The sequence below is a fragment of the Aedes aegypti genome, chromosome 1, assembly GCF_002204515.2.
Source record: "Aedes aegypti strain LVP_AGWG chromosome 1, AaegL5.0 Primary Assembly, whole genome shotgun sequence".
In the NCBI taxonomy this organism is placed as follows: Eukaryota; Metazoa; Arthropoda; class Insecta; order Diptera; family Culicidae; genus Aedes; species Aedes aegypti.
In genome coordinates, this window is record NC_035107.1 from 47,681,789 (window position 1) to 47,700,513 (window position 18,725).

General features: G+C 35.8%; 1 protein-coding gene across 7 annotated transcripts in view; it reads left to right on the forward strand.

Annotated features, from left to right (window-relative positions):
• LOC5566765 overlaps nt 1–18,725 on the forward strand; it is a 190,216-nt gene that overhangs the window by 157,450 nt on the left and 14,041 nt on the right. For all 7 annotated transcript variants that reach the window (XM_021845778.1, XM_021845903.1, XM_021845942.1 and 4 more), the window contains one exon: nt 7,364–8,738. In XM_021845778.1, coding sequence (XP_021701470.1) covers nt 7,364–8,738 — 1,375 coding nt within the window. The remainder of the gene's footprint in view (nt 1–7,363; nt 8,739–18,725) is intronic.

An 18,725-nucleotide genomic window follows, 5' to 3' on the forward strand; every position in this document is an offset into this window, starting at 1 on the left:
CGAACGTGAGGTGATTGAAATGTGGAAGCAGCACTACGATGAACACCTAAACGGCGCAGAGGAGGAAGATCAAGATAGCAGGAGGAATGGCTTCATCAGAACGGTGGATGAAGGAGACGTGCCAACTCCCACAATAGGTGAAGTTAAGGATGCTATCAAACAGCTCAAGAACAACAAAGTAGCTGGAAAGGATGGTATTGGAGCGGAACTTATTAAAATGGGCCCGGACAGGTTGGCCACTTGTCTGCACCGATTGATAGCCAGGATCTGGGATACAGAACAGCTACCGGAGGAGTGGAAGGAGGGAATAATATACCCAATATACAAAAAGGGTGACAAGTTAGAATGTGAGAACTATCGAGCGATCACCATTCTTAACGCAGCCTATAAAGTGCTTTCCCAGATCATCTTCCGCCGTCTATGGCAAGCAGATTTGTGGGAAGTTATCAAGCCAGTTTGGTGGACGGGCGATCGACGACAGACCAAATCTTTATGTTGCGGCAGATCCTCCAAAAGTGTCGCAAACAGCTATGGAAGATTATGGACGAGAATGGTTTTCCCGGGAAACTGACTAGACTGATAAAAGCAACGATGGATAATGTACAGTGCTGTGTGAAGATATCGGGCGCATTATCGGACCCGTTTGAAAGATATTATATGGGTCGAATTTTTGCCTCGGTGATTTGGCCCCACTATGTGCCAAAAATGGTTTCCAAGCATTTTTGCAAAAACTAATAAACCTTATAGCATCCTTATTATAAGCCGAGAAAGGCCTTCACTCAAAGATTCAAACAAGATTTTATTTTTATTTTGTTTCATGCAATGAAAATTCGACCTAAAATTACAATTGTTCGTCTAATAACAACAAATAACCATAACTTTTCCAAATCTCCATCGATTTCAATAATATTTGGACCACTATGACATTTATAACATTTGTGGATTTTTTTTTTATTTCCGTACAAGTGGGACGAAGGGTCTCAGATTTTCATGAAACTTTTTCCACAGGCAGGGCTCATCAATATATGAATAAATAAAAATTGAGAAAAATTCAGGGTCGCCTATTTTCCCGGAAAACTCAGTTGGAATTTTTTTGTTTTCCTCCGACACTACTTACTTTGAAAAATCATAACTCAAGAACGAAGCATCGTAGAAACAATATTAACTGGAAACAGTTTTCCACAAAATTTTCCACCGTTGAGAAAATTCGTAGAGAAAAGCCGGAAAAAGTATGTTCCAATTAGTTGAAAACTTTCAAAAATATTTTTTTGAGAAGATAATTTTATAAGCTCTAATCGCAGATGTTTATAATGGTATTTTTTTTCGTTTTTGAGTTATGGCCAATTTTGTGGAAAATGACCATATAAGCCTTTTCTTTGAAAACCCACATTTCAATCGAAGCATTGGAAAAACAAAGATTTTCCATCAAAGCAATTGCAAATTTTTTAGGAACGAAAAATGAGCGTATTTAAAAAATGTTTAAGATTGGATCTTATTGATCGCTCTTTTCAAATATACTTTGTTTGTAAGCTGGAATAGCTAATCAAGTTATCATTATTTATTTTCCTTAACGGTGAAAAATGTCTTGAGAAACTTATTCCATTTCAAAAAATCTCAAAGTTTTGAGAAAATTTGATTCCGATTTGACAAAAAAAAAAGTTTCTGTGACGCTTTTATCTTCAGTTATGATTTTCGAACGAAACGACTTGTACGAGAAATCTGGGCATTTTTCACAAAACTATGACCAAACGCAGGAATTAAAAAGTAGTACATCTTAAAAGTTTCAGTGATTGAAATTTATAAAATTCTGTTCTCAAAAATATTTCTTTGAAAATCTTACACGAGTTGGAACATAGTTTTCCCGGCTTTTCTTTACGAATTTTCTCAACGGTAGAAAATTTTGTGGAAAACTTTTTCCAGTTAACATTTTTTTCTATTCCTTGGAAAATTTGCTTTCATATTCATAAAAAATCTTTGTTTCTACGATGCTTCTTTCTTGAGCTATGATTTTTCAAAGAAAAAGCTCAAAATGGCACATTTGCACATTTTTTACAAAATTGGCCATAACTCAAAAATGAAAAAAAAAATACCATTTCAAAAATACCATTTCAAAAATTTCAGCTTATGAAATTACCTTCTCAAAAATATTTTTTTGGAAATTTTCCACGAGTTGGAGCATAGTTTTTCCGGCTTTTCTTTACGAATTTTCTGAACGGTGGAAAATTTTGTGGAAAACTTTTTACAGTTAACATTTTTTTCTATTCCTTAGAAAATTTTCTTTCATTTTCATAAAAAAACTTTGTTTCTACGATGCTTTGTTTTTGAGTTATGGTTTTTCAAAGTAAGTAGTGTCAGGGGAAAACAAAAAAAAATCCAACTGAGTTTTCCGGGAAAATAGGCGACCCTGAATTTTTCTCAATTTTTTTTATTCATATATTGATGAGCCCTGCCTGTGGAAAAAGTTTCATGAAAATCTGAGACCTTTCGGCCCAAACCCGTAAGGAAATAATAAAAATCCCCAAAAGATACAAACTCTAGTGGAATTAAATGGTATAGTACTAAATTCGGGTTTTCATCTACTTATATCTTTTTTCCTAATAATTTTTCATTTAACGTAACGAGGATTCCCAAGTAGAAGTTTTTAAAAATACGCTTCGAGAGATGTCTTGTCGGATTCTCTGAGTAATCCTAATTGAAATTAGGAACCACGTTTCAGCCTCTCTTTGGTTTCCCTTTTTAGGCATAAAGTCTGTGAAGTTGCTTTTTTTCACACTTAGCCGCTATCAGCCTCAAATTCGTAGCGGCATATTGCTCTTCTAAACTTATTAAAAGCTTAAAACAACTTCAGCAACAGATGGATACAAGGTTTATTATTCTCGATCACAAATCGTAATGTTTGCAGAATGTATATTATTATTTCATAAAAAATCTTCGAGCTGTTAAGTAGAATACCTATAAGTAGATAAAAAACCGAATTTAGTACTATACCATATAATTCCACTAGAGTTTGTATCCTTTGACAGATACGCGTATTTAAACTGGAAGATTTTCATAAGATGCGATTTTTGAACATATGATTTTGACAGCAATGAAAAATCATCTTGATTGTGTCTGAAAATAGGTATGGGACTCGAAGGAGGAAAAAAACTTTCAATTGGCGGGAGATTTCGTTCAGTAGTGTAGGGAAACGGTTTCTTGTCTATCCGCCTAAGAAAAAAAACCTTAACAATTTTCAAAAAAAATAAAACTCAGAAACTATTTGTCTGATCGGTTTGGTGTCTTTTGTAAAGTTTTAGGTTATTGTTGGAACTATCTAGAAAAATTATACACTGTAAAAAAAATGTTGTAATATTTTTTATTTCGAAAATAAAGCTTAAAAATCCATTTTCTCACATATTGTTTTTTTTTATTTTTTTATGTTTTAAAGTAGACAAAAAATCGAGTCTTTTGCTTAGTGGATCAATATGGAGAAATCATAGACAAAAAAGTTTTTTATTTAAAAAGGTTGATTTTTCAATATGGTCTGAATAAACTTTTTGAATGCTTTTTGAACCGATTTTACGAAAGCACGCAAAATTTGCAACAAAAAAGGTATATGAGAAAATTTTGCTTATTGCTATCCTTTCCGAGATACAGCGATTTTAAAATTAAAATACTGAAAATTCACAACTTTTGGTTGTTTTCGGATGTTTTTCGAGTTGATTAAATTAAGAATATTTTTATCTGAAAGCATTTTATTTCATGTTCTTATACAATGATGGAGCGTCCTATTTTGATACAGATTTCTTACTTTTTCATAATGTTTACAATTTTTTTTTTACTTTCATTACAGTTTGAAAATTGCCTAACTTCTATTTTATCTACGGAAACTGGAATAAATGAATGGTATTTTTGTGTTCCCTGAATAGTTATTGCTTTCGAATATTGTTCATTAAGCTGCTCCTTGATATGTTCATACTCTGTTGTAGTTGCATAAGAAAAGAAAATTTGTGTTAGTTGCTCCTCTTTTCGCTTTTGAGCCCAATCAAATAATTCCTTGGCATTTTGAAAGGATGTTCACGTTCTTTAGCTAGACTAGCCCTTATAGCCATGCGTTTTATTGTTCCCCCTAATGAATCGCAGGGCCCTTTGCCATGCGATGTTGCGAAAAATGCCATTCAGCATCTATATCATAGTTTTTCTTAAATTGGCTAAGACTAGAAAATAGGATTATTCATATTGGAATCCGTTGACTGTATTGAAGTTGCTGATGCTGATGCTTCTATTGTTTCCTCTTCCATCCAAACATCTTCCTCTTCACTACTTGATAAGTCATCACCGCTTGATAATGATGTTCTTTTGGCCAATTGTAAACGACGCGAATCGCAAATTTTAAATTGTTTATTAAGCTGATTTTCATCTTCAAATCCTAGTCCAACTAATTTGGCAATATTACTTTCCGTGAGATTTCGGAACACTTCTTTGAAAACACATTTACAAAACCTTTGTTGATGGTGTTCATTTTATACTTCATTGTTCTAAGCTATCTTTTACTTTTCACTTGATTATCACTTGCTTGTGTTTTTGCTGCATCAGCTCTTTTTTATACCAACATGGGTACTTGAATCAATTATTAGGTACGTTTCTGTCCGACCACAAAAATATACCAACGTGCTGTACTTTAAGAAAACATCAGGTATATTTATGTGAGACAACCGGGCACGTTACTCCTGTACTCATAAAGCTTTTGTTTTCGAATGGAAATATTTCATTTCGATATACACCCGATTCTGTTTTTGCACGGGGGATGCGTACCGTGCAAAAAAAGTTTTCAGTTCAAAATTTCAAAAACCGTGCAAAAAAAGTAACACCATTTCTCGACGTTTCATGCAAAAATAAGGTTTTGGCGGAAAAAAATGTATGGAAACTTTTTTTGCACGGCCGTGTAAAAAAAATCCGTGCAAAAACAGAATCGGGTGTAAATGCATTTCACGTATTGATTGCTTTATATTCCTTATTTTGTTGATTTTTAACTTTTAACATTTTGTTCCATATTTTCTTGATAATTACATATCAAAATATCACAATGTTGAATGTTGAAGTTGTGTTTCGTTAAAAAAAAAAATAAATAAATTTTACAGGGCACAATTTTTATTTCGCCTCATACCATGAAAAATTACCAAATCAATATTTTTTTCAAACATTTTAGTCAAAAATCATCTGTTCTTACAGACAATGAACACATTTCTATGTTTATGAGCCTCGAAGAACATTCGAAAATGACCTAAAATTGAAAATTATATCATAATTTTGTATTAAAATCGCTGTATCTATAAAACGGTAAAAGTTAGCCTGATTTTCCCGTATACTTTTTTTGTTGTAAATTTTGCGTACTTTCATAAAATCGAATTGAAAAACATTTAAAAAGTTTATTATGACCATTTTCAAATACTCACCTTTTTTTTTTTAAAATCATAACTTTTTTGTCCATGATTTCTCCATCTTGACCCACTGTGCAAAAGACTTCATTTTTTGTCTACTTTAATACATAAAAAATACGATTTTTGAGAAAACTGTTTTTTAAGTTCTATTTTCGAAATATAAAAAATACAACATTTTTTACAGTGTATTTGTCTGGGAGTGACACCAAACCCAACCGATATCACCCATATCGCAAACCCAACCGACCCATATAGCAATGCACAAATGTGACCTACATTGCGAGCAAGAATGCAACGAGATCCATTGTGCTGTGTTGGTCAGGCAGTCAGTGGTCGCCGTGACCATTGCTGAGAGGAACCAAGAGCGGAGCGATCGCAACATGATGGCTCCATGTATATTGCTGCGGCTACCCGTAAAGCTACTGCAGTGGTATTAAGTGTAGAACTAGCCCTCGTGCGTTAAAATACACTCTAATAAAGTTTAAAAAAAAAAAAAAAAAATACTGCAGTGGTGAATATCGCAACCGGTGATAAGAGAGCGATAAGGAACGATCCGACTCTCAGTGGACCCGAAGAAATATCATCGCATCGATCGAGGTTGGATGATGACCATTTAGGATAGGTAGTGTTAGAAGTAATCCAACAACCCACCTATCGTGTGTGGAGGCTACGCGCGGGAATTTTAATTTGTTATTATGTGTTAGGATTAAGATCGAATGTTAGAATATAAGCCGAAAGTTAATGTACCGTGTAATGTGTAATAAATGTAGTGTCTAGTAAATGTGTTTTTATAAATGTCGCGTGTGTTAATTGTGCCTAATTGGATCCCGAAACACCCGGAATACTACAGCAAGGGAGTTTGTAGTGGAAGCCCTCAGCCCTGAAACCCCATCATCCATCGAGTGTTGGAGAGCCACCAACGGAATAAAGCTATCGAAGGCGAGGAAGTAAATCGGTTCCCCAACAGTATTTTTTCCAGATAGTTCCAACAATAACCTAAAACTTTGCGGAAGACACCAAACTGATCGGACAAACCGTTTCTAAGTTATAATTTTTTGAAAATTATTAAGGATTTTTTTCTTAGGCCCTTCTCAAAAGTAAGGCTAGAGTCAAAATGGCGAACCGATGATGCAAAAAGGCATTTTTGGGCATAAAGAAAGCATGTGCAAAATTTCATCCAAATCAAAAAATATAAAAATGAAATTTGGGAAAAAATAGTCATTTTCTATGGAACCGCTCACATTTGTTTTGCATTGAGCTAAATTATTAAAAAGAAACTTTTGCCCCACTTCATTCTACTTTTTGTTATGGTTTTATTGGTCATGCGGCTCAAAGGTGAAGGGAATCTGTAGATTTTTCAAATATCAAACTCTAAACCACGAGCTTCTGGGTGAACTCTGGAAGAGATTCCTGAGAAAGTTCTTGGAGAAATCGTTGTGAATCTCTAGAAGCGTACTTCGAAGAATACTGTAATATTATGTGTCGTTATTGTAGTGGAATTCTGGAGTGAAGAATACATTTTTCGACGAAATTTTGGCGAATTCTTTGCATGGATAATCATGAAAATCATTCTTGGCTTTTTATTTCTCTTATAGGCAGGTGAAATCAACTCATCTGTAAAAATTCAGAACTGCTACGACAAATGGAATTTAATATGTTGTTAATCAAATGTTAAAGCTTAATTTTGTTCAATCAAATTTGGATGATAGTGTTGGCTAACACAGAATACCTAGATATAAGAAATTAATGTTCGGAATGGTCTTAATTAAGAATTTAAAAAAATCTGGCTACGAATGGATGGAATAATAATTTTCAACTATGTAGTCTCGAATTCGTTAGAACAACAATCTTCCAAATTTACTTTAGCAATGTCTTGACGATAGAAGTTATTGTAAGATCACACATATAAATCACTAATGGCTAATTCCTATTTCTTCCAACAGACGATCAGCGGACCCTTTGACGTGGCACGTGGTTTCAATTAGTACCGGCTCCGGTCCCCCGTCGCACAATGGCCACCCGGCCAACGGCAGTACCAAAAAGCACCACCAGCACCGGAGCGAGCTGGAACGGACCAGCTGCAGCAGCAGCAACTCCAGCACCGGCAGTTCCGGAACCTTAGAGGAAATCCCCGGTGGGCGGGATATTAAGGTGGTGCTTTCGGTGGCGCCCCGGACTAAGTTGGGATGCGGGATTTGCAAGGGCCCAGATTGGAAACCGGGGATCTTCGTGCAGTTCACGAAGGAGGGAGGCGTGGCGCGGGAGTCCGGATTGAGACCGGGCGATCAGATCATGTCCTGTAATGGGCGGGAATTTGCCGACATAACGTTCGCCGAGGCGGTTAGCATTATGAAGGCTTCGCAGGTGTTGGAGTTGGTGGTGCGACCTGGGGCAGGAATCGATATGTTCCCCGGGGAGTCCAGTGGGTACAATAGCAGTGCAAGCAGCGTCAATGGGGACCAAAGTCCATGTTGGGGCGATTCGACGGCAAAGAGGTTGAGTATCGTGCGTGAAGAGTCGATTTCCAAAGATCGACAGAGGAATGGACAACGGGCGGAGAAAGTACAGGGACCAAAGATGGCGGGAGGTCACCGCCGAAACAATACGACGATTATTGAGTTTTCCGAAAATGGGACCGTCGTTAATAGTACACTGATTTCGCAAGATGGGGCAGGGGGAAAGAAGGAGATGGAAACCAAGGAGGGCAGCAAGAAGTTGGCCGACATATGCTTCGTTTCGAAGCAAAGCGAAACCAAAACGGTCATTGTTGAAGTGCACCGGAGCGCGTCAACGAATTCGATAGCCACGGGCTCTCCGACTTCGTCCAGCGGAGTAAGCACTGTCTCTTCAGGGTCAACTTCGCACATTCCTCCGCCGCCGCCACTCTTCGCGGACAAAATTCCACCACCCCCTCCGCCAAGCAGTGGCCTCAGCAGTGGCTATTCGACCACCAACAGCGCCAAATCTGGCCTGGGAGGACAGCACCAACAGCGCAGTCCTTCATCTGTGAGCTTGGCCGATTCCAGTGCCAGCAGTGGCATCGATTGTGGATCATCTAACAATGGCGGAATTGGCGGATTGGGTAGTGCAATTTCCGAGGAACTGAAGCGAAGAGCGCAGAAGAAGGGCTCGCTGCTGTCGACGGCTCAGGAACCGGCCGCAGCGCTCACCGAGCTGGAAAATAGGCTGAAAGAGAAGCGATTTAGGCCACCGGTGAACTCGGGGAGCGACGCGGCACGACACACCGCCCTGATGGACGAGTTCCGGGCGGTGCACAAGCGCATGTTCAAGAACGGGTTCGACCATGCGGAGCTGAAGGTGAGTTGAAATAGTTTTTGATTTGGTGACCTCCTGGTTCAGATCTACGAATGACACATCATGCATTAAGGATCAAACATGGCCAAAAATCAATTTTTAAACTGATTTTTATTCCTTATGCTTTATGAATTTGATAGGTTTGGAAATTTTGGACACATGAGCACCTGCAACGTACAGTGTATAATACACATTGGTCCGCGGAACGAAATTAAGTGCAATTAATTAATAACTTGAAAAATATAAGACGTAGCGTTTTGGTGTCTTTTGAACATTTGCTTATTGAGACTGGCACGTTATATGCAAAAGTGTCCCAAGCGCCAAATTTCAAACATCCGAAATTCGATCTCAAACATATATATTTCAAACGGTAGCACATTATAATGTTCTACAATGTTGTAGATTATGGGAAATATTAAAACCTTTCTCGAACATTATTTTTATCTATATCTAATTGGCAGTAAGATCGATATTTTCAGTTGCCAAAAACGGAACCGTACGAAAATCGTAAATCATGAGCAATTCTCGCTAAAACTAGGCCGCTATCGGAACCCATCGTTAGAATTCCAAATTTATGTCACTGATCGCTAGTAGGGTTTAAACTAAAGGGTGGTCCTTTCGGTTTTTTTTTAATTGGTGAACCCACCGTACGCCAGCTAGTTAAATAGTTTGCGATAAATCTTAGGTATTTCTTCGCGTGATATGTCTCATATTTCTCTTGTAACACATAGCAAACTTAGTGGCATCGTATACAGGAATGATATAGCTTTCTTTTGAGACTTAAAAAAAAAATGGTGGCCATTATATTTTTTTTTATTTAACAAGTGCTAAAAAGGTAAAAAACTCGTTCTACTACTTAAAATCAAAATGGGGTCAAAATTCAAGATGGTCGCCAGATTTTTGCACTTAAATTAATACTCTTATTCTTAACTCGACTTGAAGAAAACGCCAACGATAGAAAACTTGTTTCTTTGTTGCACAAACAATGATGTTTTCATTAATTACACTCGCCATGTACATCAGAATCGTAGAACATGATTTAGAAAATCGTTAATTTCTTAGGGTAATTACCATTGATCACATAGTTTTTGTAACCTATCTTACTCAGTTTTCTCTCTACTTTCTGATGGTGACCTCAGAATTCTGAACGAGCGGTGCACTAAAGGTGAAAAAAAGGGTTTTCTAACAAAATTCAAGATGGCGGCCAAATTTGTTTCCACTATACGAGCCACTAAGTTTTTGTTTGTGTTCCAAAAGAAATATCGGTCGCTGTTGGTTCGTGAGCGCGTGAACGCGGATCCTGCTTAATATTGGTTCGTTATGCGTAAACGGCATGATGCTTTCCACCATTGCTCAAGATTTACAAGACATACTCAAAATACCCATAGAAATTTGCATTTTTTTGCTAGAAATTTACAGGACGCCCCAGAAATCTTACAATTCTATTAAGAATCGCCAGTTCCTAATAATTAATTTTACATTCTCAGGATGCCACAAGAATCCCCTAAAGCCCGCAAAGATAGCCCTCAGTATCCTCAAGAATCCGTTTAAAATTCTCTGAAGGCCACAATAAAAAAGCTAGGTTCCTGCAAGTATTCTCCAGGATCTAGTTATGAAACTTTCAATTCCAGCTATGGATCCTATTTCGTAAGGAACATTTTGATTTTTCATGTTACTTAATTGAAAATCTTGATGTAGCACGTAGTATACGTAGTAGCCTGAGCACCATTGATAATGAATGTTGGATCGTCTTTTGAAAATCGAACGTCATAGGGTAACGGTCGTATTACGGACCCCTTGAGGAAGTGGTTTTGGATTTTCGTCCCATATCAATTAAGGCACAACATAACCAAGTCATTGAACAGGCCAAAATGTAGAGACAAGTTTCCTCTTTGAGATAAAAATATTCACATCGTAATGTATAGCAAAAAACTAAGTCGAATATTAAATGTGAAGCACTATTTTTCATTATTTTGGACACCTTAATACATTTTGGACCCACGAAGTATATATTTTGTACCTTTGGATTTTACATTCATTTGGAGACAAATCCTAATATACTATTTGTTTACTATACTTTCGCATAGTTCGATCAATTGTTTAACATTGGAAAATTGAAGACATACTTACAGTCCAGAAATTTGAAAAAAAAAAAGTTTACATATGAATAATTTCTGACGGCTTCAATTTCAGTGCGTAACGTGTTGTAACGGTTTCGTGTATGAACCAATTGAATTTAATTAATTTAAGTCATGATAACGATCTATCCAAATAACATGCAAACTGAGGTCTTTTGATTTAAACGGGAAATTTGTTGGTCAGACGGTTTAAAATATACAAAGGCCAAAAATATATTGGTTACCCTATAGAATCTCTAAGAGGGAACATAGTTCTTAATGATTGTACCTCGTTTGGCATAAGGTCGTTTGGCATAAAGCCGTTTGGTATAAAGTCGTTTGGCATAATGGTCGTTTGGCATAATGGTCATTTGGCATAATGGCCGTTTGGCATAATGATTGACTTAAAATAAATATCGGCATTGTTTATGCTTTTACCGAGATCAACACCACCGAGCCCATAGCAAAACATTTTGGTTTGTTCTAAACAAGCGTGGTGTTCGTTCAGAAATTTTCCAAGCTAAGAATTTCAAAAATTGTTGTGACATTAGAGAGCATTACTAAAAAAAAACTCGTGAAGGGTCTCTACATCTCAGAACATAGAGTATCTTTGAGCTTGTTGCGATATACATATTTGAAAACAGTAAATTGGCATAATTCACTGCAAATCTGTTCTAGTTTGGACGTAACACTCTATGAAAATTACTTGATAAATGAATGATTTTTGTTTTGAAAAATATCAAAAGCTCTAATCCAAAGATCTATCAATGCGACTTAATGCAAAAATAGCCTATAAACGAGAGCAGAATATTTATCGTTTAAAATCTTTTCACAGCACAGCTCAAATGAACAACACATCTTTAAAAGAAAATATTTGTGGCAAAACTTGTCAACGGTTCAATATAAATTCTAATTCTGGAAGTGTACATCAAGAAAATAGTCTATTATCGAGAGAAGGGAAAATTTGTGATTGAAATATTTTTTTTTTCAGCATATCTCTGAAGGAGATCATGAGTTTGCCCCAACAAAAGTATATTTTGAATATTGGCAAGTTCTAAGGTAATTATCATTCTAACAACAAATCTGGCAAGAATTGATAAAACAGCAAAATAAAAAGATAGTTTACATTTAGCTTTACTTAATAATAAAATTTAAAACAGTATAAATATAAAGAACAGCCTATTTTTAAAAGAAGGCAAAATTTATAATTAAACAAATAGAAGAATGGACGCCAAAAATTATTGTGGCATAATAAAACGAAAAGGCATAAAAAATTAGTTCAGAATCATCGAAGTGATTATGCTACTTTTCCCCGAATGCCATTTCCCCAAAATGACTGGTTTCCCCGAAAAGTGGTGACGAGAAAGAACGATAAACAGCCAAAAGAAGGAAATATTCTGTTATTCTCGGCTATACACATGTTGGCAAAAATGCTGAGGATGTTAACACTCGAAATAACCGTTAATTTAATAAAGAAGGGTGCATATTAGATGGTCAGTTCGTTCACCACCCTGAAATGTAAAAAGTTACGACAATTATGAGTGCTAAAATCTCTTCGAGGAAACGGGATATTCGGTGAACTGGCATTCGGGGAACTGGCGTTAGGGGAAACGGCATTCGGGGAACCGATATTCGTGGAAAAGTAGCACAACCCATCGAACTAACTGCAGTAAGCTTTTTCTCTTTTCGCTGATAATTTGAGCAGATCAATGTTATCGATTGCCGCCCTTTTGTCAATTGGAAACAAAACAATACTTAAAAATATATAGCTTTAAAAACAGCCTATGCGTAGAAGAAGGAAAAATATATTGAAATTTTAAATCAACAGTTTTCATACCTATAATTATGGTTATATCATATTTAGAGAAAAAATAGAACCACTAAAAGAAGGGTAAATTTGTGCTTTATATATAAAAATCTACAGTGCAAAAATTTGTACTAATAGCAAAATTCAAAAAAAGAATTAATATTTGAAAGAAGGGATTTTCTTGATAAATAATAAAATACTATTGGCAATAACATTTCTAATATGCTTAAATTTATTCAAGAGTGAATGATTGTTGAATATAGTGTCATTTTGTATCAATTGACTCCAAGCCAACCAGTGACAAAAGTTTGGGATCTGTATCTTAGCTTCTGGCGGTCCAAATTTGCTGAAATTTGGATGACAAACTACAAATAACGTCTGTAGTAAATTCAATGCATGTCAGTCATTTTTTAAAGAGTTTCAGAGGGTTGTTCAATGACAAAAGTAACTAACCGAGAGTAGTAGTTGATGTGTTCCTCTAGTTTTGAAACTTCCAAAAGTGAACAATTTTGAGGAACAAACTAACCAACCATAACTTACCGTTTTTGGATTTCATTAACAAATCTCTTGGTTACTTACTTTTGTCTTTGAACAACCCTCTGCAACTCTTAAGAAAATTATTGAAATTAAATGAGCTCAGTATGGGGCTTTCCTTAGCCGAGTGGTTAGAGACCGTGACTTTATAAGCCATGCTGAAGGTGTCTGGGTTCGATTCCCGGTCGGTCCAGGATCTTTTCGAAATGGAAATTTCCTTGAATTTCATGGGCATAGAGTATCATTGTACCAGCAACATGATATACGAATGCAAAAATCGGCAACTTTGGCAAAAAAAGCTGGATGGAAAAATAGCATTTGGTGATTATCTTTGACTGTAGGTTACTTTAGAAATTTATGGTCAAAAATAGATTTTTCTCAAAATTAACGATATTGCCAAATTTGCAGGCCTACTATGTTTTGAAGAGTTTCATACCTACCTCGATACCTTGATGGCTACAGCGTAGCGTCACGCCATTGCCGGGCGTATTGTAGAGCTCCATCTTCGTCGGTCTTGGGCGAAACTTCTCCAGTTGCTCCGAACGTTTAGGGTCGCCAGGTCCTCTTCCAGGGCCAGAGACGCAATCTGGCGGGACAAAATTAATAACTCGGTAACGAAGCGTTTCCGGTATTTGATGTCTTCGGCAACATTTTTTGTAACAACTAGGACCATATTCTGACACAAACGGATAGTTCGTAAATCGTCCGCATAGGTGGCGCCACAATCTAACTTTTTACTGTGACTTTTTAGGGACTTGGCATGTTCGGCAAAGTTGTTCATTTTGATAAAAAAACAACTCTCTCGAAGACGTCCAAATTCCACAGCCTACTGTTTTCGAGTTATTGGCAAAATTAGAGAAAATTAGTGAAAACGATTTTTTTTTCACCGAATTTGTCATTTTTCCTAAGAACCATGTCATATAATATTTTTTGCTGATAAATATATAACAAACGAAAGCTTTGGTGGAAAAATTTCAATAATACGACGCATAAAACTTAAGAAATCATGAAAAACTTGAAAAATAGAGCAATTTTTGAACCTTAATATCTCCAAAAGCGCAAAAAAACGCAAGCTCAAACTTTTAGGCAACATAGAGCAATACTTGATGAAACGGATGTCTAAATTCCAGAGAGGTATATTTTGGTGTTTTTGAGATACAGGTTATCTCGATTATCCGGAGACTCGATTATCCGGGAACTCGATTATCTGGGATTCGATTATCCGGAATTGTAGACTCGAATATCCGGAATTTGTTTTTAGATGTTCTTGTTTTTCAATTTTTATGCATAAATCAGAAATGATTTGGTATTGAAATATACAATATGAATGGTTTTGCAGTTTGAACGTATTTAAGTTTGAAAAAGTGTTTTTTTGTGTATGATGGCAATTTTTTTTTTCGTAAAGACCCCTACTGTTCCAGAAATAATTTCTGGCTATGCCACCGCATCATATAAATAAATCAACTACAAAAAGATAATATTTAATTTCTTTTATCGAAGATTTCAATTTTTTCTTAGTGATTCGATTATCCGGAGGATTAGATTATCCGGAATGAAAAAAAAAAAAATCGATACTCCGGATAATCGAGTCCGACCTGTATTTATTTTTTTATACAATGATTATATTACTCCAATATAGTTAATTTCCATGAGGAATCTGGAGGGACGATTGACTTTAAGAAATAACGAGTCGTGGAACAAAAACTTTCAAAAAACTGTTTAAAAAAGCCATCATAGTAGCCATGAAATTCAGTTTAAGAGCAGTTCCTTGAGTTGATATCGAGTAATGTAGATGAAAGTGTAGATTAAAACTGGGTACATTTTTTTTCTTCAATAATTCAAATGATATTAATTGTACGAGTTGAGCAATTTATTTTGTGAATGTGTTACTTTTAACACGGGATATCAAATTTTAAAGCATATTCATGTCGATATATCTAAATATTACAATTTCAGAGCACACGATCTCTTGTCCGGAGCTTGTATATTTGTTTCAAAGTGGAAAGAGCGTTGATCCCTGGATGTTTCGAAACAGAGGATACAGATCAAAGGTATCAATTTGGAGATTCCTTCGATTTTGAGAACTTTTAGGTTGTTTAACCTTAAATATGTGTTTAATCACCGGATTTGCTTAAATTTTGAGCTTCCGGAAAATTGTAACAACGAATTCGAGATGAAATCCAAAGCCAGCTTGTACTGTGAGCAGATATAATAATTGCATGAAATAATAAAATATATTTTTCCGCTAATTTTAAGATACACTTAAATATTTGCCACGAAAATATTAATCGCGAAGTGAAAAGAAAACCGTAAAAAAATTAAAAAAATCTCAAAAACACCAAAATATACCTCTCTGGAATTTTGACAACCGTTTCATCAAGTTTTGCTCTATGTTGCCTGAAAATTTGAGCTTGCGTTTTTTTGCGCTTTTGGAGATATTAAGGTTCAAAAATTGCTCTATTTTTCCAGTTTTTTCATGATTTCTTAAGTTTTATGCGTCGTATTATTAAAATTTTTCCACCAAAGCTTGCGTTTGTTATATATTTATCAGCAGAAAATATTATATGACATGGTTCTTAGGAAAAATGTCAAATTCGGTGAAAAAACATCGTTTTTCACTAATTTCCTCTAATTTTGCCAATAACTCGAGAACAGTAGGCTGTGGAATTTGGACGTCTTCGAGAGAGTTGTTTATTTTATCATAATGAACAACTTTGCCGAACAAGCCAAGTCTCTAGAACGTCACCTTAAAAAGTTAGATTTTGGCGCCACCTATGCGGACGATTTACGAACTATCCGTTTATGTCAGTAGATGGTCCTCGTTGTTACAAAAAACTTTGCCGAAGACACCAAATACCTGAAACGCTTCGTTACCCAGTTATTAATTTTGTCCCGCCAGATTGCGTCCCTGGCCCATAGTGCACTGCGTACAGCCAACGTATTCGTGATCTTCCCCGAAGCCGCCGACCTCTACCTGGTTCCCTGCTGAATATTTTTTTCGCAATTCTTTCTTCCGACATTCGCACTAAGTGACCAGCCCACTGAAGTCTGCCGTATTTTGCACGATTGATAATATTCGCATCTTTATGAGCAAACCAATGCAACAAAATTTCTCTGAAAATGTCATAAATACCTCTTAAATTTTCCTATGAAAAGATATATGCGATTTTGCAGTTTTTCCATTCACTATTTCAAGCGTAAATGGCGCAAGTAAAATAAAAAATCCCGCTTTTTGAATAAGCGTATCACGAAGTGTATTTTAGCTAACTTTGCTGAAGGTATTTTTATATTTTCGCCAATAAAAGCGTTTGGATAATGCCTTAATTTTACTTAGGAAATATAAGTATATTTTCGACTTCCTGAGATTCTTATTTGATTGCCGTTCTGATGCTGATAGTATCTTCGATGTACTTATTCCTTGTAGTTCAATGGACAAGTGCATCGGAATGACGCATGTATCGTTTGTATAGGATTGTTTACCACAGAAAACAAATCCTACCGGTGAGGTGAAAATTTACTTCCTCATTTCTGAGTGGAATTTGTGTTCGAAATGATGTAAAAGGCGATTTTGAACTTGAAAGCTTGAATACAAGCCTGTTCGAAGAACTTAATCCTATAATTAGTAATTTAAACCAATCCAAACATTCAGGCAAACTGTGTGAGACATAACTTTTTCTGGCATACTTTAACCAAAACAAACTCGCCATCTGTCATCTGGGATTTCAACATGTCGGATGCAGTATTGTGTCAGATTGAATCACAGGTATGTTCCGTTTTTATCACGCTCCGATTTTGTCACGTTCCGATTTCGTCAACAAATTATTCCGTTTTTATCAACACACAAAAAAATATATTTTGTTTTTTATAATGCTTAAAATATAAACTTAATACTTATTCTGAGGCAAATAAAATGTTTTTCAATAACTTCAGGGTTGTGTTGAGCATCTAGGATACATGGAAGTTGTCAAGTCATTTACTATTCAATAAGGTTTGACACCTTCTTATCTGCTAATCAATTAGAGTTTTCAAACTTACCATTGGCTGTTGGAAAGAACTGACGCATGCTTCAACAGTCGAGAGTTGCTCTGGCCACGTCCTAGCAACAATTTGAATTTGTGACAAGTTGAATACGCACTTAAGAAAGTTGCAGAGACTTCTCCTCTTTCTTATAGCTCATGGCATCATAGAATTTTAGATATGAATGTGATAGACATATATGATAAGTTCTTTGTTATAAGATGCACCTGGGAATGAACTAATGAATGTTTGGGCAACGACAAGGGACAGAATTGAGTTTATTTTATTTTTTATAAGACTATCGACCTACTAATATTTTGAACATTCACCCTCATTCTTGTTTACGGAGGATCCAACTTTCGATTGAATCATATTCGTTCAAATCCATCGCAAACTTGATTTTACTGGCGTGAACGGGAATGCAAAACGGTTTTCGATCTAATGCTCATTCAAACGTAAACAAGAATAGGGGTGATTATCTTCAATATCTCGATAGTATTGTAGAGATTATAGCAAACATTATAGCCTGTTCCAAGAAGTAGGGGAAGAGATCCAGCAAATCTTAGCAATCTACTGAAAATTTTGGTATCTCCATACAATAAGTTTGCATCGAGGAGAAGAGAAGAGAGTTGAAATAGCTGATAATTCGAGAAATTGTTGAAACTCGACGTTACCACGTCACGTTCATATCCCAAATTTGCTGGGATCTTGATCTTTGAGCAGACACGTATTCCTTCTCCTTATGCAAATCAGAACGTCAAAAGCTGAAAAAAAGGCTCTTTCTCAGTTGGGGTGTAATGCCATAAGAAGGAAAAAGAAACAGAAACATTTCTACACATACAACCCATCTCATGAAACATTTATGTGAGTATCGTGTTAACCCTTTCTTTCCCACAGCTTTGTTCGACAATTTAACTATCAAAATGGCGTTTCTAAAAAAAGTGCTTGAACAAAAGTTGTTCCAAATAAGCTATATTACTCAAAGCCACAATAAAAAAAAATTGATTGTTTTTCAATAGTTAGTTGATTGTTTTTCAATAGTTTGAGCCTTAGGTCACTTATTCCGATGTTTGATAAGACAAATGAGAGTATAAATTTATTCAAATTATTATTGAGCTACTCGTACCAATTCGGTTTAGCCCGCGTTCGTTGAAAATCGGTGGATCACCTGTGCTACCATGGGAAAGAGAGGGTTAATATTCCATATTTCATTTATTGAATTTCTGACCAAGAAAACTTTAACAATTAATGACTTATCACAGAATCATATTGATTGATTGGAATCTGCAATCAACTTTCATTACCTATACGAATGAATAATCTAAATGCTCCTCAAAGCTCCTAATCATCAATATTGTGCATTTATATGATGAAAATGTGTACCGTAAAGTGCCGTAATTCAGCGCAGTTAAGGAATAAAACGATTCATATTGTTAATTAAAAATTAGTATTGCATCAACAAAAAAGCTTTATTGGTGGATCGCTAGCAAATCTATTCAAGATTATGGGAAAAAT